General features: G+C 34.8%; 1 protein-coding gene across 1 annotated transcript in view; it reads left to right on the top strand.

Annotated features, from left to right (window-relative positions):
- COL19A1 (collagen type XIX alpha 1 chain) overlaps positions 1 to 24,779 on the top strand; it is a gene marked incomplete at both ends in the record, with an annotated part of 178,160 nt that overhangs the window by 131,348 nt on the left and 22,033 nt on the right. Inside the window, 19 exons of the mRNA XM_079550583.1 lie at positions 1,816 to 1,869; positions 6,251 to 6,313; positions 7,083 to 7,127; positions 7,582 to 7,608; positions 8,512 to 8,547; positions 8,650 to 8,703; positions 9,299 to 9,352; positions 12,055 to 12,108; positions 13,454 to 13,543; positions 13,911 to 13,955; positions 14,051 to 14,128; positions 15,355 to 15,390; positions 15,509 to 15,562; positions 15,647 to 15,700; positions 19,878 to 19,919; positions 20,742 to 20,795; positions 21,635 to 21,688; positions 22,500 to 22,553; positions 23,488 to 23,541. Coding sequence (XP_079406709.1) covers positions 1,816 to 1,869; positions 6,251 to 6,313; positions 7,083 to 7,127; positions 7,582 to 7,608; positions 8,512 to 8,547; positions 8,650 to 8,703; positions 9,299 to 9,352; positions 12,055 to 12,108; positions 13,454 to 13,543; positions 13,911 to 13,955; positions 14,051 to 14,128; positions 15,355 to 15,390; positions 15,509 to 15,562; positions 15,647 to 15,700; positions 19,878 to 19,919; positions 20,742 to 20,795; positions 21,635 to 21,688; positions 22,500 to 22,553; positions 23,488 to 23,541 — 1,002 coding nt within the window. The remainder of the gene's footprint in view (positions 1 to 1,815; positions 1,870 to 6,250; positions 6,314 to 7,082; positions 7,128 to 7,581; positions 7,609 to 8,511; positions 8,548 to 8,649; positions 8,704 to 9,298; positions 9,353 to 12,054; positions 12,109 to 13,453; positions 13,544 to 13,910; positions 13,956 to 14,050; positions 14,129 to 15,354; positions 15,391 to 15,508; positions 15,563 to 15,646; positions 15,701 to 19,877; positions 19,920 to 20,741; positions 20,796 to 21,634; positions 21,689 to 22,499; positions 22,554 to 23,487; positions 23,542 to 24,779) is intronic.

Genomic DNA, 24,779 nt, shown 5'->3' with positions numbered 1-24,779 from the left:
GCCACTAATTCTAGAAATCAGAATTGAGGGAACATCTCAGTAAAAACATCATGACAATATTTATATTATCATTATTTATATTATTTCATTGTAAATCAAGAGTGACAACTCACTTCCAAAATAAAATGAATAGAAAAAAAGATGGGCTTATGTCTTTTCCAATGATAGTGAACAAAGAGGAAGTGAACCAGCTGTATGGTTTTGTGTGGTATATACAGTAGAAATAATAAATACATCATTATTACTTCTCAGCAGTAAAACTTTCAGCAATATTTGCACAGATTAATTCTTAACACTTCAGTATTTTCCTTGGGCCTCTACATGAAATCAGTGGACAATTTCTCAATTTTTTCTAGAAATACTTTGGAATCCTGATCCTTTACTGCTGCGAGTTTGGCAGCAGTTCTTGTTCAGGAAGTCTTATATTTTCATCTTGACAAATTGCTGTCATGGGTGATGTGTAATTTGACTTCTGACTTCTTGTAAGAATTTTACAGTGCCTTCAGCTTGAAAATGGTAGAAAATGCCAACAGATTTTTATTCTGAAAGTACAGAAAGCTGCTTTCCTATTATAAGGTGTTCCAGAGTACGTCTGTAGCGAATGCAATGTGTGTGTAATAACAAGGCTTACAGAACAATTAACAAGGACGTTATGAAAGTGTAAATCTGTGATTAAATTCTCTGACTAATCTCTAATGTCTGACACAGAGTCTTACTGATAAGCAGACTCTATTTTCTTCAGGAACAACCCTTTCCAAAACTGAACAGAGTTCAGTTGCATAAAGCAATCTTTAGGGAGCATCTACGCCAACTACATTTTTCCTACTAACACAAAAGCTGCAGGCTCCTGTAAATTGTCTGTAATTGTAACACAACAGAACAAGAGTTGCCTTTGTGCCTTGTCTCAGTTAAATGCTGTTCATTCATACAGATGATTTGAACAGATATTTTTATCTCATTAACGTATCCAAATGTTTCTTACAGTTTCTTACACTCAGACCATGAGTGGCTATAGTTCTCATTGAATGATGTGTAAACCACAGCTTTAAGAGAGACACTTTTCTGATTCTTTATTTATATTTACCAAAGTTTTACTTCATAAGATCTTTACTCAACTTTTTGTATTCTGCCCTGGATCACAAGACCAAAAAAATCGCACTGAGGGCCTGGTTTTGGCAGAATATATCTTTTTGTTTGTTTGTTTGTTTTTTAATATGTATATTGTATGTATAAACATATATATATCCAACCTAAGACTGCATTATATTAGAAGCATGTTCTCCTTTTTTGAAATTCTAGGTGAAAATTGTCTGTCTAAACTTGCATAGCCAATAAAACTAGAAAATCTCCCAGAGAAATCTGTCATTCCTCAATTTCCCTTTCAGAAACTCAGAGTTAAAAAATCTGACTGTTTAGTCACACCTGAAGATGGTTCCACATCAAAATTTGTGCTTTGAGTTAGTGAAAAGAATTTTTAAAATGCTGCAGAAGATTCAGTTCATAGCAGAAAAGGTTCCTATTAGAATTGATGTGAGTGTCATCTCTACCTTCTCTGACAGATGGATTCACCACAGAATAGTTGCCAGTTTTCTAAACGGAAAGATTTTGAAACTGATTGTGCTTCTCGTTGTGCCTGGAGAAAGAAAAAAAAAAAAAAAAAAAAAAGATATAATGAGTTTACAGAAAGTGATTTATTGTGGATGCAAATAAAAATTGAAATCCCTTTACAGGAACAGAACTCTCTTCAAGTACAGGTAGGTAAACACAACGTTATTAAATTAAAATGATCTTCTGATACCTGTTTCTTCCTTACAGGGTCCTTCTGGACTAGAAGGAATTCTGGACTCATTGAACAAACATTATAATGAGGTATGGAAATTTGAGTTGTCTGTCCATGTCTATGTGCTTAATGGCTAAGAAGCATCTAATATAGAAGTGACCACAATTTTGATCTTTGCAAACTGCATTCCAAATTCATCTGAAAAGTTGATCCTTCTCCCTACTCCCCTTCTGTACCCCTCCAGAGGCTCAGTCTGCATACCTACTATGTCATCTATCCTGCTGCCATACGTCTTATCTCCCACATCTCATGCTCCTTTATTTTTGACTGCTGTTACCCAGGAAGGAGGAAGCTGGACCACCCAGCTGTTAGTATGAATCACAAGCTCCCCAGCTCTAAACATAATTGATCTAAATCATATGTGACATTTCTTCTTTCTTTCCCTAACTTGACATGATCCTAAGAATAGAACAGAAATGCAAGGAGGTAATTAAGTAAAGTCCACTACAGATCTGTGAGAATTGTCCATATCCATATATTGTAGACTAATAAGAGTATTGTCTTAATTACATGACATTTTACAGCTAGAAGCACTTCATAGAAAGATGTTAAAATAGCATATGAGCTGCTATTTTCTCCTTTAAACTCTTACACAGATATTTCAGATCATTTATTATTGTAGTATCTGCCATTGTAAAGCACTGTGATTCACAGATCATGCAGGCCTTCTTAATTGGTGGTGAAATGAGTACATAATTTATCTGAATAAAAAGTCATATTTCATTCAAAGGCTTATAAAGAATTATTATAGGAATTGCCTACTACAGAGGCTAATGTGTGTTTCCTGCTTTATGTCCTTCATATCAAACCTGGAAGATATTCAATTCCTTCAATGTTAAAATGCATAACTATGAAAAGCAGGTGAAAACAGACTATTTTTATTGTATAACATGTCCAGATGAGTACAAAAATCTTGTTCAGGAAAAAAAAAATCTGGAGTGAAATTCATGTCAAACATATCTTCCTTTTTGCTTTTGACACTGACATGACATCTCTGGTATTTATGGTTTTTAATCCATTCCTAATCAGTCTATAAATTTAGAGCTTGGATTAAGAATTAAATATGATTTTGTATGCTGTCTTGGATATTTTTATTTTCTAGATTTGATCTACCATTTCACATGTATGTGTCTAAGTTTTATTTACTCTGTATTCATACTTTCTGTTTTTTTCACTAGTTTCTTTTTCTTTCCAAAGACAGCTTTCCCTGATAACAGTCCTGTTTTCTCTATCAATACCATATTTGCTGTAGCTCATTCTCTACCTCTGGTCTATTAATCTTTTTTACCCTGAGGGTCCCTTTAAGGTTAATTCTGTATCAGGGAATACAAACCCTGGGGATCTTCAGGAACTCATGAGCATCTGTCTCCAAGAACCCCATTTCTTGTCATTGCATGGCTATAAGTGTTCCTAAGGTGTCTTACATTTCCTAATTAACAATCTTCTGGAAAAATGTAGACCAGCTGCTCTGTGTCTGTAAATTAATTGTCTCATAAATTCTGAACCACTAACTAACATTCCTCTTCCTTCAGCTGTCTAGTTCGAAGATTTTAATGACTCTGTCATGAGCAATTAACTGTTCAACAAGGAAGTGCTAAGATTTCGTTTCAGAGGAGAGAGATGATGGCTTTCTGATTCAAGTAGCAGGTTTTAAATAAACAGGCTTTTTACAACTGTGTGTTCAGGTCTTGCTAGGGTCAACTGAAGTCTCCAGCTGCAACAGCAAATGTGTTAGTTTCTATACAGTTTATGATGGGAGCGGGATATTCCCATCAGGGAAGTCATCAGAGACATGTCTACTTTGCCACTGATTTTTAATTTAGGCAGATGTATGCAACATTAACTTCCTTCTTCTTCTTTTTTTTTTTTTTTTTACACTGTTGCATACTGTGGTGAGCATTGATTTTGTTCAATGAATCTCAAAGGTACCAAGCAATCTTTCTTGTTCAAGTACATAGTTTTCAGTGTGCTTTGATTGTTAGCATTTATGAGATGATATTTCAGTCGGAGGTTTTTTGAGGTTTTCTTCCACCACAGGGAAGTTTTGTCTTTTTGTAACATTTTATGCATATTCTCAAAAATCTCACCGGCATTTTTTTGTGGAGATTTTTTAATTGCTTGGATTGTAACCATATTTTTACAGCTATAGAGACTTTAAAACTAGATTTTTCTGAGAGTGTAAGTACAGCTTCTTTTATTGGTATTTCTAGGAGTCATGACAAACACTGCCAGCAAGAAAGGTGGGAAATCAGTGAGAGATTATCTGAACTCTCATCATAAATTAAAATAATCCCTTTCTGTCTTTTCTCTGAGCATATTATCTGGTTCTTAAGCCTTTTGCATTTCTTCTGATTTCTGTGTGGTACCAGTGAGTTGCCATGATTGCAGTGTATTTTTACAATTCATTGCAATTAAGCTTTTTCTGGCTTAATATTAATCAACGTACCAAGTGAGGAGGCTACTGTCCACATTTTCAGATGTGTAATTTTTTGAGCTATGCATATAATAAAAGAGCATTATGAATAGAATTCCTGATTTACAGGAGCAAGTTGTGCTGAATGGCAAACTAAATGCATCAGTCTTTCTTTAATGAAGGCAAGGAGAATCTGCTGAGGATAATTAGAGGCATTGATCCCTAGTGGAGTGGGAGACAGTGCTGGAGCATTTTTTTCCTCTTCATTCTTCCTTTGTGACTGTTCTTATTTTCATATTTCTTCTTGTGCTTTTATATTCTTTCCATCTGTGCTTTCACTATATTTACAGAGATGCTTTGCATGTATTTGATACCTGCATTTTTTTTTCATTTCTTATGCCAGAAAATTTCTGTCCTCCTCTGTACGTTTTGTTTCTTCTTTGGTGACCTGTGAACGATGATTCATGGTGTGTGTTTACATGTTCTCAGGCCTCTGTTATCATCCTTCGCTTGGGCTTTCAAGGCCTCTTTATGTCATCTTTTTAATTTACTTTCTGCCATACTCAGGTATAAGGTCACTTCAGTCAGCCCTGCTTCTAAACATCCTTGGAAAGGGCATACCGATCAATTTAATCTGAAATGTTCGCCAGCATACAAAAATGAAACAACAAAGCAAAACAACTGAAACTACATCACAATCTGCTCTGGAAATTTTTCAGAATTACGCATTGATTTGTGAATAATTCATCTTTGCTTTCTGAAGGCTTTTTCTTCAGCATATTTTTCTTGCATTTTGTTATAAAGAGTGAATGACTATAAATATGCAAAGAGCATAAAAGCAGCTTTTTGTTTGAATGCCTTTTATATTTCTCCATGTATGCAAAAGAAATGCACAAGTCAGAATAAATCATAAATTATAGCCTACTCCTTACATAATGGCAGGCACCTAGGCTGTTCGAGGTTAAGCAATAGTCAGCTTCTACTCAACAGTACTCATGTTCCCTCAGTATCTGCTTCTTCCTCTGGAGCTGTTTTTTGTAATTAGCTTAGTAACTGTTACAAACATTAACACTGCAGAAGATCCATCAGGACCTTAATGTTTATTAAATAACTGAATTGTATTCAATTTATGTTCAGCTATATTTCAAAAATGTTAATAGAGTATAAACCTATTTGCGTTCATTGTAATACTTCCCTTTTTACAGGCAAAGAAACCAGAAAATGGCAAGGGAAATTGACGTGTTTAGTATTCCCATTCCGCTTAGTGGCAGATGTTTTAAGGCTTAGATTCCTTCAGTCCAAACCAAAGCTCATTTTTCAGGGTCGCTACTTTTGTTTCTTTTTTCATTGTCATTAAAAGAAAACATGTTCCCTAGAGGTAATCTGAGACTAAGCACTGTAAAGATGTAACTATTTTGTCTTACGCTGTGTCCTTACCTTGTGCTGAAGAATAAATAGGTGCAGTTCAAAAGTACCTTGTAAACATACAACCTGAACTCCTGTCCCTTAGATCTGTTTTCTGTGAGAAGCAGTGTGAGAAGTCTGTTGAACATATTAATTCCCTCTTTCTGTCTCACTACTGTAATGAAAGTCCATGCTGCTCAGACAAAAAAGACTTGTGTTTTTGTCATAGTTATGTTTGCTGTTCTTTTCAAACATACTTGAGAAAAGAACTGAAATAATTAACATAAAAATATATTATTTGAACTAATTTAAGAGGAAAAAAAATCACAAATTTGCATAGCAATATTCAGCATAGATATTTGCCTCTTATGCTTTTGTATGTGATCTGCAAACGTGAGTGGAATATGAATGCATGAAGAAGTATGTGTTGCTGCAATACATTACTTACATGTACTGTATGGGAATTTAGTATTCTTCTCTGACAGTAAATTAGGACTTCTGGGTTTATGTACTGGCAAATTGAATGCAATTGTTATGGTAACAAAATCCTAAATCAATGTTGACATAATTTTTGTTATTATATTTCTTCCCAGAGTGATCCAAGACTAATAGGATTACTTGGGACCCCTGGATCTGAAGGCCAAAAGGGAGAAATTGTAAGAATTTCGGATGAAATTTGAAGAGATTTTGAAGCTGCTATCTAACCTTTCTGTGCCACCTTTACCATAGTATATCTAATTTATCACAGTGGTCCCTGAAGGAATAGATTTTAGACATGTCACTCTTTGATTGGTGTAGTCCAATGTCCAGATGGTATGCTATCCTGCAGGTATTGCATGTAAACCTCTGCCCTCTAATCTATGATAGCCAAAAAGGGAAAACACAGGAAGAATTATGTGTGGCTTCCATAACCCTGTCTAGGAAGAACTGAAATGAAACTGCCTGCTAGGGGCAAAAGCCTCCAAATAACTCAAAATTCAGGTAATATTTTAATGGTAAATCATGTCCATTAAAAGTAGTTTCTCTGTAATGGAATTTACTATACCAAAAACAGTATCAGCCTATAAGAATTGCATGGAGGTCAAATTCTGACCATATGACATTTTATTGTCTGTAGGCATTTGTCCTGTTTAATCAGTGGAATGATTTTTTGTCAGTTGTCTGCTTTTAAATTTGGAGGAAGAAAAAAAATAGAAGCACTGTGACTGTCACAGCGCTGAGTGCAATTCATACTGAGAAGCCTACAGATCTGCTTTAGAATGTAGTTGTTTAAATAAATTTGGAGATATTTCAGTCACCATTTTCCATTGCAGTGAAAGTTAAGATTTTGTGCCCTACACAAAACAGAGTACAGATGAAACAAACGAGGAGTTTTTTGGTTTGTTAGAATAAAAAGATTTTAAATATAATATATTTTGTTTAAAGGGTCAGAAAGGAGAAATAGGAATGCCAGGTGCAAAGGGTGAAAAGGTAAGTTAATTCATTATTTCTGTGCTTCTGTGTCATGCTAGAAAGTGTCTGAATGCATGGATCAAATCTTGGAGAATGTACTCAATGTCAAGAGATGATTATTTAGGCTTAGGAAAAGATGTCAGCTTCTGAATGTCCTTAGTAATTTTCTCAAGTTTTACCTTGAGAAAATATTTACACATGCAAGTAAGCTTCACTGTTCCAACAGCTCACAACAGTCCTAATTTTGCTATTCAGTAACATCTTCAGTTCAATAACATCTTATTTCAGCTGAGGTTTTCAAAGTGTTTTTACTGAGGATTAGATGTGTATAGATGTGTATCTCTCACAGAAACTATTGCAGTCCATGTATTTATATTTTATATATTTTATATAGGTTAAAAAACAGACACACCTGCACTGTTTACTGATTGAAAATAACACTGTGTTATCACTTCCTTTATGTTTTTCATAGGGAGAAAAGGGTTACAAGGGAGATCCAGTGAGTATAACTACACTTTTAACTGTCTATGGGAATGTTTTTTTGTATGATGTTCACATAGCAATTCTTTCTTTTATTTGTATACTTCCATTAGATTCAGTGATTTTGTATCATAGCATATTTACCATTTCCTTACACATGCATCAAATTCAAACCAGTTATAAATAAAACATTGAGATGTGGCACAGTACCCAGTTTTTCACCATTTCTGTTGAGACAGATTGTCAGTTGTTACTGTCCCTGAGCTGAGCTTAAACTACACACTTTTTTTTGTTCCCTGAAGGTTTTTTTTCTCTCTTCCATTTATTTCACAAAACTATGTGTGGGCCATTATTTTAATGGTTCCCATAGTGTAGCATTTAACAGTGGGAGTACTTTTATAGCCATTTTATGTGTTCATAATTTCTCACTATTTGGGGATGTTATTTTAAGAACACTTATTCTTTAAGTGACTGTTTACATGTGTTGCTTTTTTAAATTAACTATCGTCCTCTCTTGTGACATTGGGTAGAAGCTTGTTATATTTTTTCGTACACAACTGAAGGTTGCTTAGATACTTCTGATAAACATATTATAATAACCAAAATAAGGCACCCTGTAATAATGCATTGTTTTGGAGATGAATGTTATGTCACAAGTAGTGATTTATTAGGAAAAAATAAGCTTTAGACTGGAGAAGATCTCAAGCAAACAATTCAAGCAATTGTTCTTGAAACCTCTAGCAAAACCTGCAGGCAGAATTGGTTTGAAAGAGGAAAGTTTCCACAAGGCATCAGAAATTCTTTAATTCTCTTCTCAATAATTCTTAAGTTTGCAACTGTAGTATTTTATGGTAGAGAATTGAATTATTAGTTGATCTTAGTTTAAGTTTCAACTTCTTATGTTCATATTTGCTGTTTTCAGGGAGAAATTGGAATGGAGGGATCTAAAGGAAATAAGGTATTTTTTTTACTAGTATGTGCTGTATACATTTCTAGTATACGTATCTGGTTCTGAGAGATGTAACAATAAAGCTGTTATTTTCTCAAAAAATATCATTAGGGTGAAATGGGTGACCCTGGACCACCCGGTCTCATGGGAAATCCAGGATCTAAGGTATGTAAAAAGTATCTTTGTAGAATTAACATAGTAACTCCAGACTTTGTTGTATGCTGTGTATGAATTTCATTATGTGCTGATACCCAAGCTCCCTAGATCATCAAAAAGCATCACAGGTGATGTAGATGTGAGTCCACAGACCTGTAGCCCCCTGTAGTCATAAAAATGTTTCTCTACTAAGTAAACTCCTTACACTGGAGTATAAGCATAAATAATAATAAGTATATGCATTATAAGAGACAAAACAAGCTGAAGTCTTCCCAGAAAACATAGATATAGAAGTGGTTTTTGAATTATGTGGCAGATGCTCATTCTCTTCTCAGAAAAGAGCTAATGAGACAGACTAGAGTACTAAAAGACTCCAGAATATAGGAAAAAAATGGGTATGCAAAGCAGAGATAAAAAGATGACTTGATGCAAACACTCATGATCCTTTGGATATCTACAAGCCTCTTCCAGATGGTATAAAATATGATGGTGACCTGGATTTCCATAGCAGTAACAAGTTATTTCAGTAGCCTGTATCTAAAAGTACACATTAACTTCCAACGGGATGAGTTTTATCTCAAGTGTGCATAATATCATCTTACAGGGACTGCAAGGACCTCCAGGACCTATAGGACCCAGGGGAGAGCCTGGAGAAGTCGTATGTATTGTGTAATTTCATCAAACTGTGTAAGTGTGGCATGTGAGCAGGTAGCTGGTCAAACAGTGACACACACTATAGGTCCTCCTCTCTTGAGTGGCACTATAGAAATCAGCTGTCAAAGCACAGTGAGGTTCTGCGCCTCAGCATAAAGTTCTGTGATTTGCTTATGTTCTTTCTGTCCTCGTGTTACTGTCTGCATGAGTATGTGAGAGTGGTGATACTATTTTTTTGTTTTTTTAGTTGACAGTTAATTAACTCTACAAAAATTTCTCTTACCTCACAAGATTAGGTGAAAACTGAAAATCTCTGGCAAAGTGTAAAAAGTATTGTAACCATGAGCTGGAAAAACAGTGTATGGAGCAAAATGAGAATAAATAGGGAAAGTAAGAATACTCCAAGGATTAAAGCATACTGTGTTCCTTATTTTTTCTGTCTATATTTTCCAAATATCCTGATTTGATTTTTTTCTCATTAAAAAATAAGAGCAAAGATTAATAAGAGGAACAGAATAAAAAAAATGTGTTTACTGTCTTAACATTTAGGCCAAATTTGTGAGCAAAACTCATTCAGAACCAGACTCATCCTTTACCTAATTCTTTTAAAACAGAAGCAGCATTAAATCTTTAAACAGAGTAGAAATATTATACATATATATATAATATATAATATATATATATATACATATATAATATACAGGGAAGAAATTAACAGAAAACTCTTTTACTGAATTACTGTTAAATTACTAAAATACTCCTGTAGAGAATGGAAAAAAAAAGATTAATTTTAAGGTTGTCAATTGGTATTCCAAATGAAATGTATAGAGACTTGCTGACAGTCAGAAAGAACTGAAAGCCATTTATGGCTGCTGTTGGTGAAAAATAGCTTAAATAGGGAACACTGACAGGTGGCAGATAGTACGCGTGCTTGTATGCGTGTGACGGTGTCAAAACCTGAACCTCTCAAATCACAAAGGTACAGCTTACTCAATGCAATGGTAGGATCTGCTTTTAAATTCTAATAGCACCTGTACTAAACAGAGGTGACACAAATGGGTTCTTCAGTTAATAGAGACATAAGAGAGACTCACCAGTGTGGAAACTGATCATCAATTGCACACGTAAATACTACTTGGACAGAAACAATCAAGAGGTGAGAGTACCAGGAAGAAGAAGTAGTGTCAAAAAAGAAGAGCTCCTGAGAAGAGCTGTGCTCAGATGGAAGATCTTGGCTAGAATAACGGTTCTAGAAACCAGTGAATGCTGTGGAGATCAGAGAGATGCATGGAAACATTTGCTAGCAAACACTCAGGGAACTTAGCCACTAGGACTGGTAATGAAGGCAACTTGCTTCCCAACCACCTTGAATGAACAGCATTCTCCTTGATAGAAAGGAAGGTCAACAACTAATGAATGTAACACTAACAGAGGAACAAGTGAGTGAGAGTGTGAAATAATCAAGGACAAAAGCTCTCATCTCAGCCATACTTAAACCCCAATATCCAGATTCACTACAGGCTGTCAGGTGATGGCACAAGCAGGATGCAGACATTTTGAACCATGAGATCACAGCCTGTGGAATCCTCCAAGAGGAGTGATGTGTACATAGACATGGACACCATGTCTGCTCTACAATCAATAAATTTAAACTTGCATATATTTTTTTAGTGATTTGGTATAAGCAGAATGTTCTTCAGGTATCTTTTTTTTTCTTTTAGTTTAAGAGACTGGTTATAACAAGTAGCTGTCTATATTAAGGACAGAATACAACAGAGAGAGTGAACACAGCTGTTGAATCCTCATTGTTGGCACAGATATGTCATCTTGCTTCATATACAGATGTTTATAAATCTATGTTTTCCACTGTGAAAACAGTAAAAGCAATATGTATTTCTGTGTCTTTCTCAGAAAGGTGGTTTTTCGTTTGCATTTAAACACCATTCTTAGATGTGACTATTTGATTTCATCAGTTTTTGACATTTACTATGGAAATAAAGAAGTTTGATACAATAGTTGACTGAATAAAATAGAAGAGTTATGACAGAAGTTTCCTGTATATATTCAAGCATAGTAAGAGAATCAGCTATTCATTTAACCTTCCAAAGTATTCAAACAGTTTCTGTTTGTTTTATTTTATCTCATTTCACTATATTTATAAGAAATCTTTCATAAAAGGGCAACAGAAGATACTGAAGTTAAAATGTGAAAAGTCGCGAGAAGATTTAGAAATTACAAAAGAATATGCAGGATTAATTTACTGAAGCTTTTAAGAGATAAGAATGCATTATGAACTACACATTTCTTCATGGTTGAAAAAGATAAGACACATCTGTTACTTAAAACTCAAGTTGGTATCTACAACCAGCTCCCTTGAAAAAAAGTTTGGTTTCCAAGACATGGGAACATTTTGAAATAAATGTAAAAGGAAAAAAAAAGCCTTTGCAGTTCTGTCCTGAGAGGGTCCAGGAAATAATGTTGATTATTAAATATTGATCTAGAGAAGAAATGACTCAGAAATTTTCTTAATGAGGCATTATTTAATTAGTACTCTTCAGCATTATGGGTCAGTACTAATGTACAGTGAATAATCATTTTCAGCTGTAATTTTAGATTTGAAGAGAATAGATATAAAAATGATTTATTTTATTAATATATATACACTGGAATATTTTATCATTTTTATTATTACTGTATTAATTCCAGGGCTTACCAGGAGAGCACGGGTTACCAGGAATGCCCGGAGTTAAAGGAGAAAAGGTATATTCTAACTGTTCTTAATTAATATTGGTATAGTAGAGGCTATTAGACTGTCTTGTAAAGACTGTTTCAGTTCATCTGTAGTGCATCTGTGCAGCAGCTTTATGAATTGATTTAGAAGTGTACAAGCAGCAATTGCCGTCTCCATGGTTATATTGCAGGCCAGTTTGTCAACCCAATTGCTCTTCAGAGTCATAATTTAAGTATTATTTCCAGAGAGGTTAAGTTGGACTCTTACAATAAAAATGTGCCATGCAGAAATACCAGTGTAAGTTCTGACAATAGGATACCCTCTCAGTGTTGAGAGGGCTCACGAGGCTAATGTCTAAAATCATGCTTCATGACCAGACTTATTCATCATGGCAGAGCACTGAGGCAGACCTGAGCCAAGTCTGGGATCTCTTTATGGCATTGTATTGTGCTGGGTAGACAGCCTCTTGGTTGGAATTCAGCTTCATCAACAAGAGTTATGTGTGTATATGTTGTGTGTAGGGAGGGGGAGAAAAGATACTGTACAGGCACACTGTGAGCTATGTGAGGTGTTATGATATTTATACATCTTTGGATACAGAGGAAATTAATAAAATCATTTAACAGCTTCAAAAAAAAAAAAAAAAAAGCACAATGAAAAGGCAGAAGGGAAAATAATTGTGGAATAACAACCAAAAGCATACTAATCTTTCAAAATGGGAAGTAGTGGAATCAGAAAGAACCGCAGACAATTATGCAGCAGCACGGACAACATAATAAAGGGCACAGAAAATGAGAAGTGCGAACAGGAGTGCAGTGAAGAGGGACAGAGAAAGATGGAGTGAATCTGACATTCCTACACTGGAAGAATCATCAGGGCTGAGTGATTAGACAACAAAATTAGACAACTAATTTTGGAGAGCTGGGGACATGAGAAATGTAGATCAGATAAATTACAAGCATGGAAAATTGAGAAAATGTGGTTAATATTATGGGTGCTATGGTCTATGCCTCTTTTTCTGTAATTTTTTGAAGGAAATATATTTTTGATAGAAAATTGAAGCTTTAAATATATTTTCCATACACATATGGAAGACTTTCAGAAGTTTGTTGATAGCTATGAATAATGCACTCGGAGAACAAAGCACAGGATTTTCCTACCTCCTGAGAGCTGAGTTCTTATAGATGCAGGGAGCAGAACCTCTGTGGAATTAAATGTGATAAATTTGATAAATCTATGGAAATGATTTTTGGTTATGAAATGCAGGGCTGCATAAAGCTTTGCAAATTTTCTTTCTCAGTTCTTTCTCAAAGTACTGGTGCATTCTAGGATAATCTTGATAATTTTGAGTCATGATTCATATTTATCTTGTAGGGTGACCCTGGTGGGATCATGGGACCTCCTGGACACCCAGGTCCAAAAGGTGAGGTGGGGCCTCCTGGACCAAGTCTGCCTGGAAGACCAGTAAGTCTGTGATTTGAAAAAGTTTTTGTGGCTTTATTTCTTGTGGGGATAACTGTTAAAGAATTTTCATTGTGCAGTGAAAGCAATGCAGTAAGAACAGGTAATTTTCAGAGGTGATTTCAAACTTGAAATATATATTATAGTGTTACTGTAAGTACATTAAAATAGATAGTATTGTTAGTGGAAGACCTACAAGGGATCCTAGTGACAGTACTGTTAACAAGGAAGGCATATGTAAATCTACCATAGTTTACTCATAAAGGCTGACTAGTTTTGGCAATAAAATTCACCTGGTCTCTTTCATTTCAAAACATAATTTGTGTTTTCTTGTTTTTCTTGCTGTGTTGCTGTTGTTTTTTTTCCCTAGGGTTCTGCTGGTATTCCTGGAAACCCAGGTCCACGAGGACCAAAGGTATAAAAAGTTATTACTGTTTCTGTAAATACAGGATAATAAACTAGTTTGCATTTTCCGACCTGTTTTAACTGAAAGCCTTGTAACCTTCATAGGGAGAAAGAGGACTGCCTGGTCTACAAGGAGCCCCTGGAGAGATAGGGCCTCCTGGAATAGGCATTCAGGGATCACCAGTAAGTATACCAGTGCCCAGAATTTGAGTTCTCACTGTGCATCACTGAGAAACTGTAACATGAACTCCATTCTGACTCAATTCACAGCTCAGCAACTTTTCCCTTTATCTAGACCCACTCAAATCTAGTGCTCACTGAAAAGAATAAGCCTAAAGAAATGAGAGAATCAATGGCTACATTACTGGCAAACCAGTAATGATGTTGACACACCTTCAGACTAATTGTGTTTGTTTCTAAGCAGCTATAGGTTGCAGTTGTCAGCAAAGTCCAGAGTGAGTAGAGGTACAAGAAAAAAGGTTCATTCTACACTGCACATGATGGCATTTTGAAACCCATGCCAGTACTGGAAGAGGCAAATACACATGGAAAAGATGTGGGAGGCTTTACATCAGCTCTTTCAAGCTTTGGCACTTGTGATAATTGCTAATTACAAGCTTAAATCTACTGTTTATAAACAAGAACCTTACAGTGTCCAGATACTATGTCAGGAAATAGTGACGTTCTCATATTGAACAGCCTTCATGCATCTCTATGCAGTTTAAATTCAAATATGAAACAAGTTGGTATCTAAGTAATTCAAACTAAATAAAACTGGTAATAACTGTTTCAAGTATTTAGTTTGTTTCTCGATTTTCTTTCTTTCTAGTGCCTTTAAGTAATATAGCATCTACACTGTCTGTGGATTGTTTAATTAAAAAAGTACTCATAGAGATTGAAGGTGTTATTGCATGAGTTCTACTGTGGTGAACTGGGTAATCTCTCATCAGACTAGGCCAGTATATTCAAGCAGTACATTTCAGTTTATTAGCAGGACTCAGAGAGGAGAAGTTTGAGAAAAGAGATTGGAGATATGTGCTGAAATTTGAATTTAAATATAATTTAAAATAATTTATTCAGATACGCATTTTCATTCTCAATTATATTTAAATAATTAAATTATTTTTTACTCAACAGTTTTTTATCTTATGAATTGCTGAAAACACATTTTATCACAGATCATTCTTATTTGCCATTACTTGCCCTTAAAATCATACCTCAGAAAAATCGTGATCTCTGTAATTTAGGTAAAATTATATCTGTATTTAAAACCAAACCTTACAACCAGTGTTTCTTGCAATGTGAACTGAGCCATTATCCCATACTGAGTGTATTTTTTAATCAGCTTTATCTCCCTTGTCCCAGAAAGGGTAGGTACTGATTATTTATTATTTGGTGTTTTCTTATAGGGTCCTATAGGGCCAACTGGATCTACAGGCATCCAGGTAGGATACATGCTTTCTCTTTAACATGAAAGCAAAACAAAACAAAGCCATTACTTTAAAGAGATTTGCAGTAAAAGGAGAGTGTTCTTAAATCTTAAAAGACTGTTCCTTCTTTTAGGGCCCTAGAGGGCCTCCAGGATTACCAGGAACTCCAGGTACCCCCGGTATTAATGTAAGTACCTGTCTATGTGCAGTAAAAAGTAATTTTTCCCCCTTTCAGTGATTTAAGGCTGCCACATTTTCAATTTATTTCTAGGGCACTCCAGGAAGAGATGGAAAGCCAGGACTACCAGGCCCTCCAGGCGATCCAGTATGTATATGTGGAAAGCTTGTATAGTTGCTTTGGTGAGAATATTTTAATTTTAAAGGAGATAACCGGGTAAAGCCTGAAAGTCCAATTTGTTAAATTAATTTGATTAATTTAGGATTATATCTGTTGTTGTTGTTGTTTTACGTGGTTTTATTGCTGTATAAATTAATGTTATGTTGACTTCAAAGGGATAAATGCCTTGTTTCAGGTCTTATGTGAATGTTTGTATACTAGCACTTCTGCTAGGCTATAACTTGGCACCATGTTCCTCAGCCTCAGAAGGAGTTGCTTATAATGCAAATTTTCGGAAGCAGACCTTGATTAATTCCTTTGAAAGAGTGAGAAAGAAGGAAGTTTTGTATTCTGCAGTTAATTTTGGTATGCCACAGAAGGAAGATAATAATTTTCAAAGAAATTCTGAGATGTCAGTCTTTCATGTGATAAATTCCCTCTAACAATAATGAAAAAGTGAGTTTTAGGGGAAAAAATGTTCTGATCCTTCGATATATTTTAGATATTTGTCTCCTCTTGGATATAATATGCACCAGTGTTACAGCTTTATGATTTTGTGAAGTCTAACACTGCAAGATCCAAAAGATCTACATATGCCTCAGGCCAAATAGCACCATTAGAGATTAGTTAGTATTATATACCGGAGACAAGAGAGTCCCATGTGCATGTTTGCCAAGTTTGCAAATGAAGACTCTTAATTCCTGCTCCTATCTTGAGCCCTCACAGCTACGTTAGTGCTTTCAAAAAAACAATCTTTTGCTAGAAACAAATGCTTGCTGAAGCTTTTATAATGTCAAATGTTTTCCAATTTTCCTGAGCTATTTTTAGAATATATTCCATTAGCAGAATAAAAGCCACAGTTAGTTGGAAGAAACCAAAACTAGAGCTTAATATTTAAAAAAGATTACTAAACTCACTTGTGATCTTGGTTTAGTATTTAGTTAAATCACAATTAAAAAAAACCCCTAAAACTAAAACAGTGATGTTCAGTGATAATAATGCTTTTATATATATATTTTATTTTATAAATGTGTGTGTGTGTGTGTGTATGTATATAAAAGAAAATAAAACTTCACATTAGAATATTTGCCCTTTGGCAAAATCTCCTTTCTTTGCCAAGGCATGAATTTGGCCTTCTCACTGAATTAAAGGCAGTGGCCTCAGTCTGTTTGTGGCTTGAGGTAACAGTTCTTCATATACCTGACTATCGCACGTATTCTTCAGATGCAGAGACTTACTTTATGTCTTAGGAATGATTTACATCTCCAAGTGTTCAGTCATGCAAATCTCATGCAGGGATTTCCAAGCTGGTCTGCAGACTACTGACAGCCTGTGAAGAGCTGAGAGCTTTTAACAGCTGCAGGAATGCATTAGGCAGTAAAATAAATGATACTTTCAATTAAACATTTGATGGTACAGATGCACAGCAGTCCACAAGTATGCCTAAGAACTGAGAGCAAGGAGCTTATTGAAGAGTAAACTAGTCACAAAATCACACAAAGATTTTGTCTCAGAGAGAAAAGCTTTCTAAAAAATAAATAAATAGACAGACTGGGAATCTAGCCATTATGCATACTTTGATCATCTGGGCTGGTCAATGCAACAAGCCTTTTCTGGTTGTATGATACAGTTTTGACTACATGGCTGGACTATTCCCCCCATTTAAATCATGTCTGCAGCAGTCCTTGAGCATACAGCAGCAACAGTTCCAGTGCTTTAAAAGGCACTTGACAGCATCTGTAGCTCCCAGAGGACTAAGATCATCAAGCAAAAGCAGGTTTTATACTAGCAGTGAGTACAGAAATAGAACTCAAGTCAGAAAGGTTGAGATATAAGTGATCTACTGTTAGGAATGGATGTAAAACCAAGAAACATGCACTCTGAATGCAATTATTAAAACAACATGTCCAGTCTTATAATTAATAATCAAGGAGATCAAATTACAGACTCTGCAGACAAAGCCAAGTAATTCAGTGGCTTTTCACTGTCCACTGAAAAAAAACCCTGTGTTTTGGAAAATACATTATATTAATTTTAGTTAATTTAATAGAAAAAGAGCTGAAGATTTTTAGTTACAGCATGAATAGCTGGTGAAATTCACCTTATGGATGAACAAAGAAGTCTCTAAATGATTAGCAGTTACCTTTGAGTATTTTGTGAAAGATGGGGCTTTTGAGGAATGGAGAGATGTGAACAGAGAGCATATTTTCATTAAAGGAGAGAGAGGAACCTACGTATAATAGATAAGTTGAAACAAGCTTGATTGCTTTAGTAATATATGTATATATAATTCTAAATACTAATAAGAACGATTGCATGGAAATACAAGAATGCTGGCATTATTTTGTTAAGAATCAATCATGGAATAAATCATATTTCCTTTTCTGAAAGGTTAACTTTCTTGGGAAGGATGGGGAAATAGTGCGCTTATGTATCTTGATTTGCTTAAAACTTTGAAACTGTCCTCATGATGTTTTCATATGCAAGCAAAAAATGCTCTAAAAGTAACTGCCATATAGTTAGTGCTTATCAAAAATATAGATATCAGTGTCTAGCAGCAGACATTTGTAGAACTCTGAAAGAGAGGTCTCTCCCATGCATGGTTCTTTTCAATGTTTTAGTTCTATTTGGATAAGTAGATACAAACTGCCATTGAACTGGAAAAGATTGCTTAGGTTTTTGTAGATAAAACCAATGTCTAAAATTCAGAGACATTCTGAAGTCAACAAGATGAAACTTGAGACAATGAGTATAAAGCGCTTAATATGAAAAGCAAAATCCATACATTGAATAGGTTTTGGAAGGCGCAGTACGCTGTAAACTGAAGTTAAATAAAAAATCTGGTGCCACTACTAAACATCAGATCTGAATGCTAAAACATACTAATGGCATTTATTACTCTTGGAATACTCTTTTCTTTGAAGGGTACATTTTTTTCAAGGAAGATGTAGCAACCAGGAGTAAGGCTGGAAAATGAAGGCCATTTTAACATTTTTGAAAGCCCAGGATGTATCATGCACTCATTCAGAGATGCACATATGCAGCTGCGACTTTACATTATGTGTGCAGTTACACTGGACTTGCTATATTCACTGAGCACATGAGCTGTATGTCACAAGTGCAATAGACTTAGTCTCTTAACTGTGTGCCCTGGCAACTGAACTTTAGGACCCTGTCAAACTGCATGTCTTGGGTCCTGTGTCTTAAAACAGTACAGAAGTAAAAGTAGTTGTTCTCTGCATGCTTTCAAATGGGGTAAATAGTCTATTCCTGATTATAGTTAAATTGGGTATATTCAGCAGTTCTTGTCTTGAACTGATGTTTGATTCCCATAGCTGAACAACAGCAGTAACAAATTTTGAATGTATCTAATTTTATCATATGCCCAGGGCTATTTTTGTTTTAGCACTTGCGAGAAGAAATGAGAACTGATAATTGAAGTCTGTGAGCAATCGGCTCAATCAGATTTTATAGGAAGTCTTTAAATGTAAGTCTAATAACAGCACTTGGAAATCAGAGGATACAGACATACTGCAGCATAGTGTTTACCTATTGATTGAGATTTAAATGGGTTATCTTTAGTATTGTTAGTAATTTGGTTGTGGCATCACAGACTCTTGCACTGGTTCTTAATGTTTAAAGGCAGGACAAAAATGTATTTATGTTGTTCACGTTACTGTAGCTGGATTATTTCCAGTACCTGAGCTAATTTAATGAAGTTAGCTTTGGCATCTTTACAGTTCAGAATTTAATTCAGATTAGAGTCAAAGCCTAGGAGAAAGCAGAAGGAAAACACTGAAAATAATAGGTGACAAAAGGCTGTGAGAATTTCCAGTGAGGATGATTTGTTGTTGGTATGCTATAAAGACAATTACATATTATGATTTGAAAATAGAATTTAGTGGTTTTTGGACAAGTATTGTGTCAACTTTGTTCAAACTGCAAGAAAAAATTACATTGGTAGATTGGATTGACAGTGATATTTAACATTTTAAAACTATGTGGAATGCCCTGATTTTTAGAGTTCTCATAGAAAAATTATCTCAGCCAGTGTGTATGTAATCAGCTATATGAGTTGCCATATCGACTTTTGAAAAAATCAGCACCTATTTGAATTGGTAACATTGTGTAAAAGATTAACTGCAAGTGTTTCTTGTAATTTCAGATTGCACTGCCACTAGTGGGAGACATGGGTACTATACTGAAGGTAAACTTTTTCAGAGGTTATAGAATGAAATATGGAATCATAACATGGTTTTGGTTGGAAGAGACCTTAAAGATTAGCAAGCTCCACCCCTCCTTTCTGTGGGAAGGGTTGTTAGCCACCAGATTAGGCTGCCCAGGGCCCCCTCCTATCTAGCCTTGAATTCTTCCAGGAATGGGGAGCATTCACATTTTCTCTGGGCAACCTGTTCTAGTGCCTCTTCAACAAAAGCTTTTTCTTTGTGTTCAGTCTACATCAAACTGCTTTCAGTTGTAAAAACGATAGTAGAACACCTCATTTTCAATTTCTGAAAATGTACTGGTGTTTCTTTTTGAAAGAAATAGTGTTACTGTTTCATAAAACTGATTTAGACTGGAAAGTTAAGGATTAGCAATAACAATAATTATGTTAACTTACTGTAAATTTGATTTCCTTTTCCTGCATCTCTATGGTCTCACCAAGAGCTTTGGAAACAGTTTAACTAAAATTCTGCATTCAAACATTATTCTGCCAAGGATACATGTTTGAACTTATTTTATCTTCTTTTTTTTTTTTTTTTCTTTTTTTTTTTTTAATAACTAGTTTCTTCCAAGTTGTTTAGAAAGTTTTGCTTTAACTAATTGATACTAAGCTTCTATCTCTAGCATATAAAATGTTTGGAAAAAATGGTTGAATTAATGAATTTGAATCGGCCTCCATGAGAATGAATGGAAGAGTCACCTATGGATGGTAACAAAGGCAGGAAAGCGTGGTTGCAAAGATCAGATCTTCTGACCCTGTCACTATCATGCTTATTTATCACTTTGCCTTGTGTCTGTTCCTTAGGGTGATCCAGGCACAAGAGGTCCTCCAGGCATCCCTGGTAGAGAAGGGCCAAAGGTTAGTTTTTGAAGAGCTTATTTTACTCTGCTTTGTTGTTAAAAATCAAAAGCCAGATTTTTCTGTCAGAGAAGTCTTAAATTTTTTTTGTCTGATCCCTGTTTTTGTAGCATCTGAGCAGCTTAAAGGTTCAGACAGTTTTTGCAGTTTAGTCCTCTTCCTGTCTTAGTGTGCCCTTTCTCTCTGGGAATTGAGCTAAACAGCTTGGGAACTAAGTCCCAAGCCAGTGTAACTTTCTGTGCCTTGTTAGTTAAACTTAGCTCAGATTTAATTGTCCAGTAGTGCATTGCCATCTATTGGCTTAAGTGAGTCAGTCATGCAGGAATCTTGCAGTAAAGAAGGAAACTTCTCTCTCAAGTGTGTAACAACCAGATCTTCTGTGCCGTTGCAAATTATTCCCTGTTGGACTAACTCAGCAGTTTCACTGGGACTTGAACTTTCACTGATGTCAATCAAAATTCTGTTTTGCTGTAATCTGATAAAATATCTCATGGCATGGAAAATTAATTTCCTACAGTAGAACTTAATTGATTGAAAGTATACATTCTCCCTGTGGGCAAGCATTTAAACCCTTTAGTATTTGTAAGACAAGACTATATCTCCATTAGTCTTTTTATGCCAATTTACCTATCAGGTAAAAAATACTACTTTCTTTTCACCTTAGTGGGAATCCATTTTAAGACTCACGGGTAGTATTGAGCTTTGTTTTTTTCTTGTTTTAGTCACTTTATGTTTGTACTCGTATATATTAAATGTGGGTCATAAAATTTCATGCTCTCCTTAGCATGAAATTCATTGTTTTCTAATAGAAAACATTTGTGTGAATGTTGTTTTCATAGGGAAGCAAAGGTGAACGTGGATTTCCTGGACTTGCTGGAGAGAAGGGTGATGAGGTAAAATTACTTCATTTATGTAGCCAATACACTATTATGTGAATCTAGACCAAGAGGAAAGTGCATAGAATATTAAACTGCTTAATATTAAACTGCTCCAACTGCTGGGATAATAATGTATTACTGCAGATAGCCCTTGAATCTAAGTTTTCAACAAGATTAAGCACTATTATTAAAATAAGTAAAATCTATTTCATATTTGTGTAAAGATTTATGCTCATTTATATATTGTAATGCCTTGCATAAATCTAAATGCTAATTTTTAAGAATATGAGATAAAGCAATAAAAAGGTAAATGCCAAGTATTTTCACAAAATATTTAATTTTATAAGGTATTTGCTTTGATTGTGTTACTTCCTATTTAGCATTCACTTTGAGAAATATTCTGTAAGGCAAATAGTTTGATGGGAATAGTCATTTCAGCAGTTACTATTAAGTGGAAATAAAATATTTGAATTTAAAGTACATACAGTATTTTCCATTATATACTATTGGGTGGAGCTTACTTCTCCCTATGGATTATAAGGGGAATCAAGAACGATTAGCTTAGATATATATACATGACTGTCATATAGCTAAAATTTCATCTGACTAAGCCCAGTGGATCAGAGGAAAGTGTACTGCAATGCACAGACTTGTCTGAAATCCTCGGGTATGTGTATATTGTTTTTATTCCAAAAAATATCAATATCCTGGTAGATGAAAATGTGCTTCATTGTTGTTGTAACAGTGATGGACGTGCTAAATATAAGTCATTTTTTGAGGCTATAACATGGGAGAGGAAATTGACATGTGCATCTCTAATTTTCAGGGCCTTCAAGGTGTTCCTGGACTGCCTGGTGTACCAGGACCCAGTGGACCGTCTGTAAGCATGTGGTATTATTTGTTGCCTAATTTCTCTCTACAAAGGTTGCTATAATTACATATCAAAACTTCTTATTCTTATCTTCTTGCACCTCCTTTTGGCTTTTAGGAGAGTGACAATGAAATCTTACCCGCAGTGGCTGTATTAAAATAAATTATGTTGTGAGTTGATGTCTCCAAAAATACTACCATTGTCTGGATTCAAAGTTTATGTGACTCAAATGCTTTCAGTGTTTTGACCTTACTAGAGACTTCATGAATTTGAAAGACATGATGGACAAACTAGCAGCTAATTAATTATTTATACCCTAGTTACTGTAATAGTGTTATTAATAAAAATCTAAAAAATATTTCTAACTGGGCATTCTCAAAGCATTAAATGCAGAAACCAAATAATTATAAAGTCTTGAGAATACATTAACTTACTATTTGAAGTCACTGAACAACTAATCCTGAAAAATACTGGTATTTTGGAGAAAACCTCTCTTGGGATTTTTTTTTTTTTTTTAATTTCCTACTTGCACAATGAGACTGTTTTAGTTAGTGTGACCATTGCTTAATGCTGGGTTGTTGACAGTACTAATGCTTCCCTAATTGCAACACATTTTGGAAGCTTAATGTGGAATACATAAATTAACATTTTAGCAAAAAAACGTGATCCTTCGCAGTATCAAGAGTTACCATTTAGGGGCAGAGCATTTAGTCTGTACAAGGTGAAAATACAACCACAAACACAAGTTTTACCCTTCACAGAGCTTATCAGTAGAACACAGCTTTTGCATCAGACAGAGAAGAGAAATATTGAAACCTGGAGGAAAAGTGTAACTAGTTTTAAATGACCTTCAGAAAGTACAAGTTTTAAAAACTAAGGTACAGTGCAAATTGCAGTTTTGTGATGTTTCTTAACTAATACAAACTGATACTGTATTGTGCAGGGAGCCATGGGAAGACCTGGGCATCCTGGTCCTGCTGGGTCAAAAGGCGAAAAGGTATTCCTTCTTTTTAGTTTTGATAAAGATCTGTGTAGGTTTTGTGATCCTTTTACCATGCTTTGGGTTTTGGTTTGTTGTTGTGTTTTTGATATTTTTTAAACACAATGCAGACATGACTTTGACATTTTCAAATGAATTTTTATTTCTTGTCTTGGATTACAAATACTTTCTCCAAACAAACATACAGGCTTCTATTTTGAAGAATAAACCTTGGGTATATATGAGTTTCAGGGAATGTTTTCTAACTGTAATATGTTATATAAAATTAAGAAATTGAAAAAAAACATGGTCAAGTAGTGTATTATGAATTACTTCTTGCTCTACTTCTCATTCTTTTTCCAGTGTATTAGTCAAACTTAAAGGCATACTTAAATGTTCTTCAAAACTGGAAGTTACTCCATACAGTTATTCTGCAAAAGTATTAAAGCTTCCTTTATAATTAATTTACACTGTTATAGTACTGTTTTTTTTATCAATTATATATATATTCTTTTATCAAGTGCTTCCATTATAACTAAAAGGTCAAATTAATTTCTTGGGCACCACAAGTCATTGAAATGCAGCAGAAAAACTGATTTATCAAAATATATTTTGAGATAATTTTTACATTTTTTACATGGATACATTTCTTAATTTTTTTTTCTTAGCTATGGCTCGGGCTTTTCCAGCCATAGTGCATGGACTGTGATTATACTAATACTCTATAAAACTTTGAACTTGGTATGAATAAGAAAAGGAAATTGTACTTCGGAAGGCTGTGAAATAGCCTCAGCATAAAAATGAGTTGAGAACTGTCTCCTTGCTGGCCATGATAGAAATAATTTACCGAGGGTATTTCCTTTTTAAGTAATACACTGCAAAAAAAAAAAAAAAAAAAAAAAAAAAAAAAAAAAAAAAAAAAAAAAACAAGGTTTTGTTCTTCTCATGTTTACGATTTTAAAGTACTGAATAAAATCTCTAGAAATGCAGTGTTTGATCAGCTTCTTGAAGCATGTACATCTCTATCATTGGCTGAGACCTAATCATAGCTGTTTTTTCATTATGCATCATGAAGCTTAGGGGAAGGCAGCCTCTTATTATTGCATTTGAGAATGAGAAAGTCAGTTCTCCATAACTAGTGTGCCACTGAGTGAAAAGGCCAGAAGTCAGATCATTTAAGAGTGATGAACTAAACCATAGCCAGGTTATGTACATTCTTCCTCCTTTATCTGAGGACCACATTTGAAAAGTTCTAA

The sequence above is a fragment of the Tetrao urogallus genome (genome assembly GCF_951394365.1).
Source record: "Tetrao urogallus genome assembly, chromosome: 2".
NCBI lineage: Eukaryota > Metazoa > Chordata > Aves > Galliformes > Phasianidae > Tetrao > Tetrao urogallus.
This window is presented reverse-complemented; position numbering and strand designations above follow the sequence as displayed.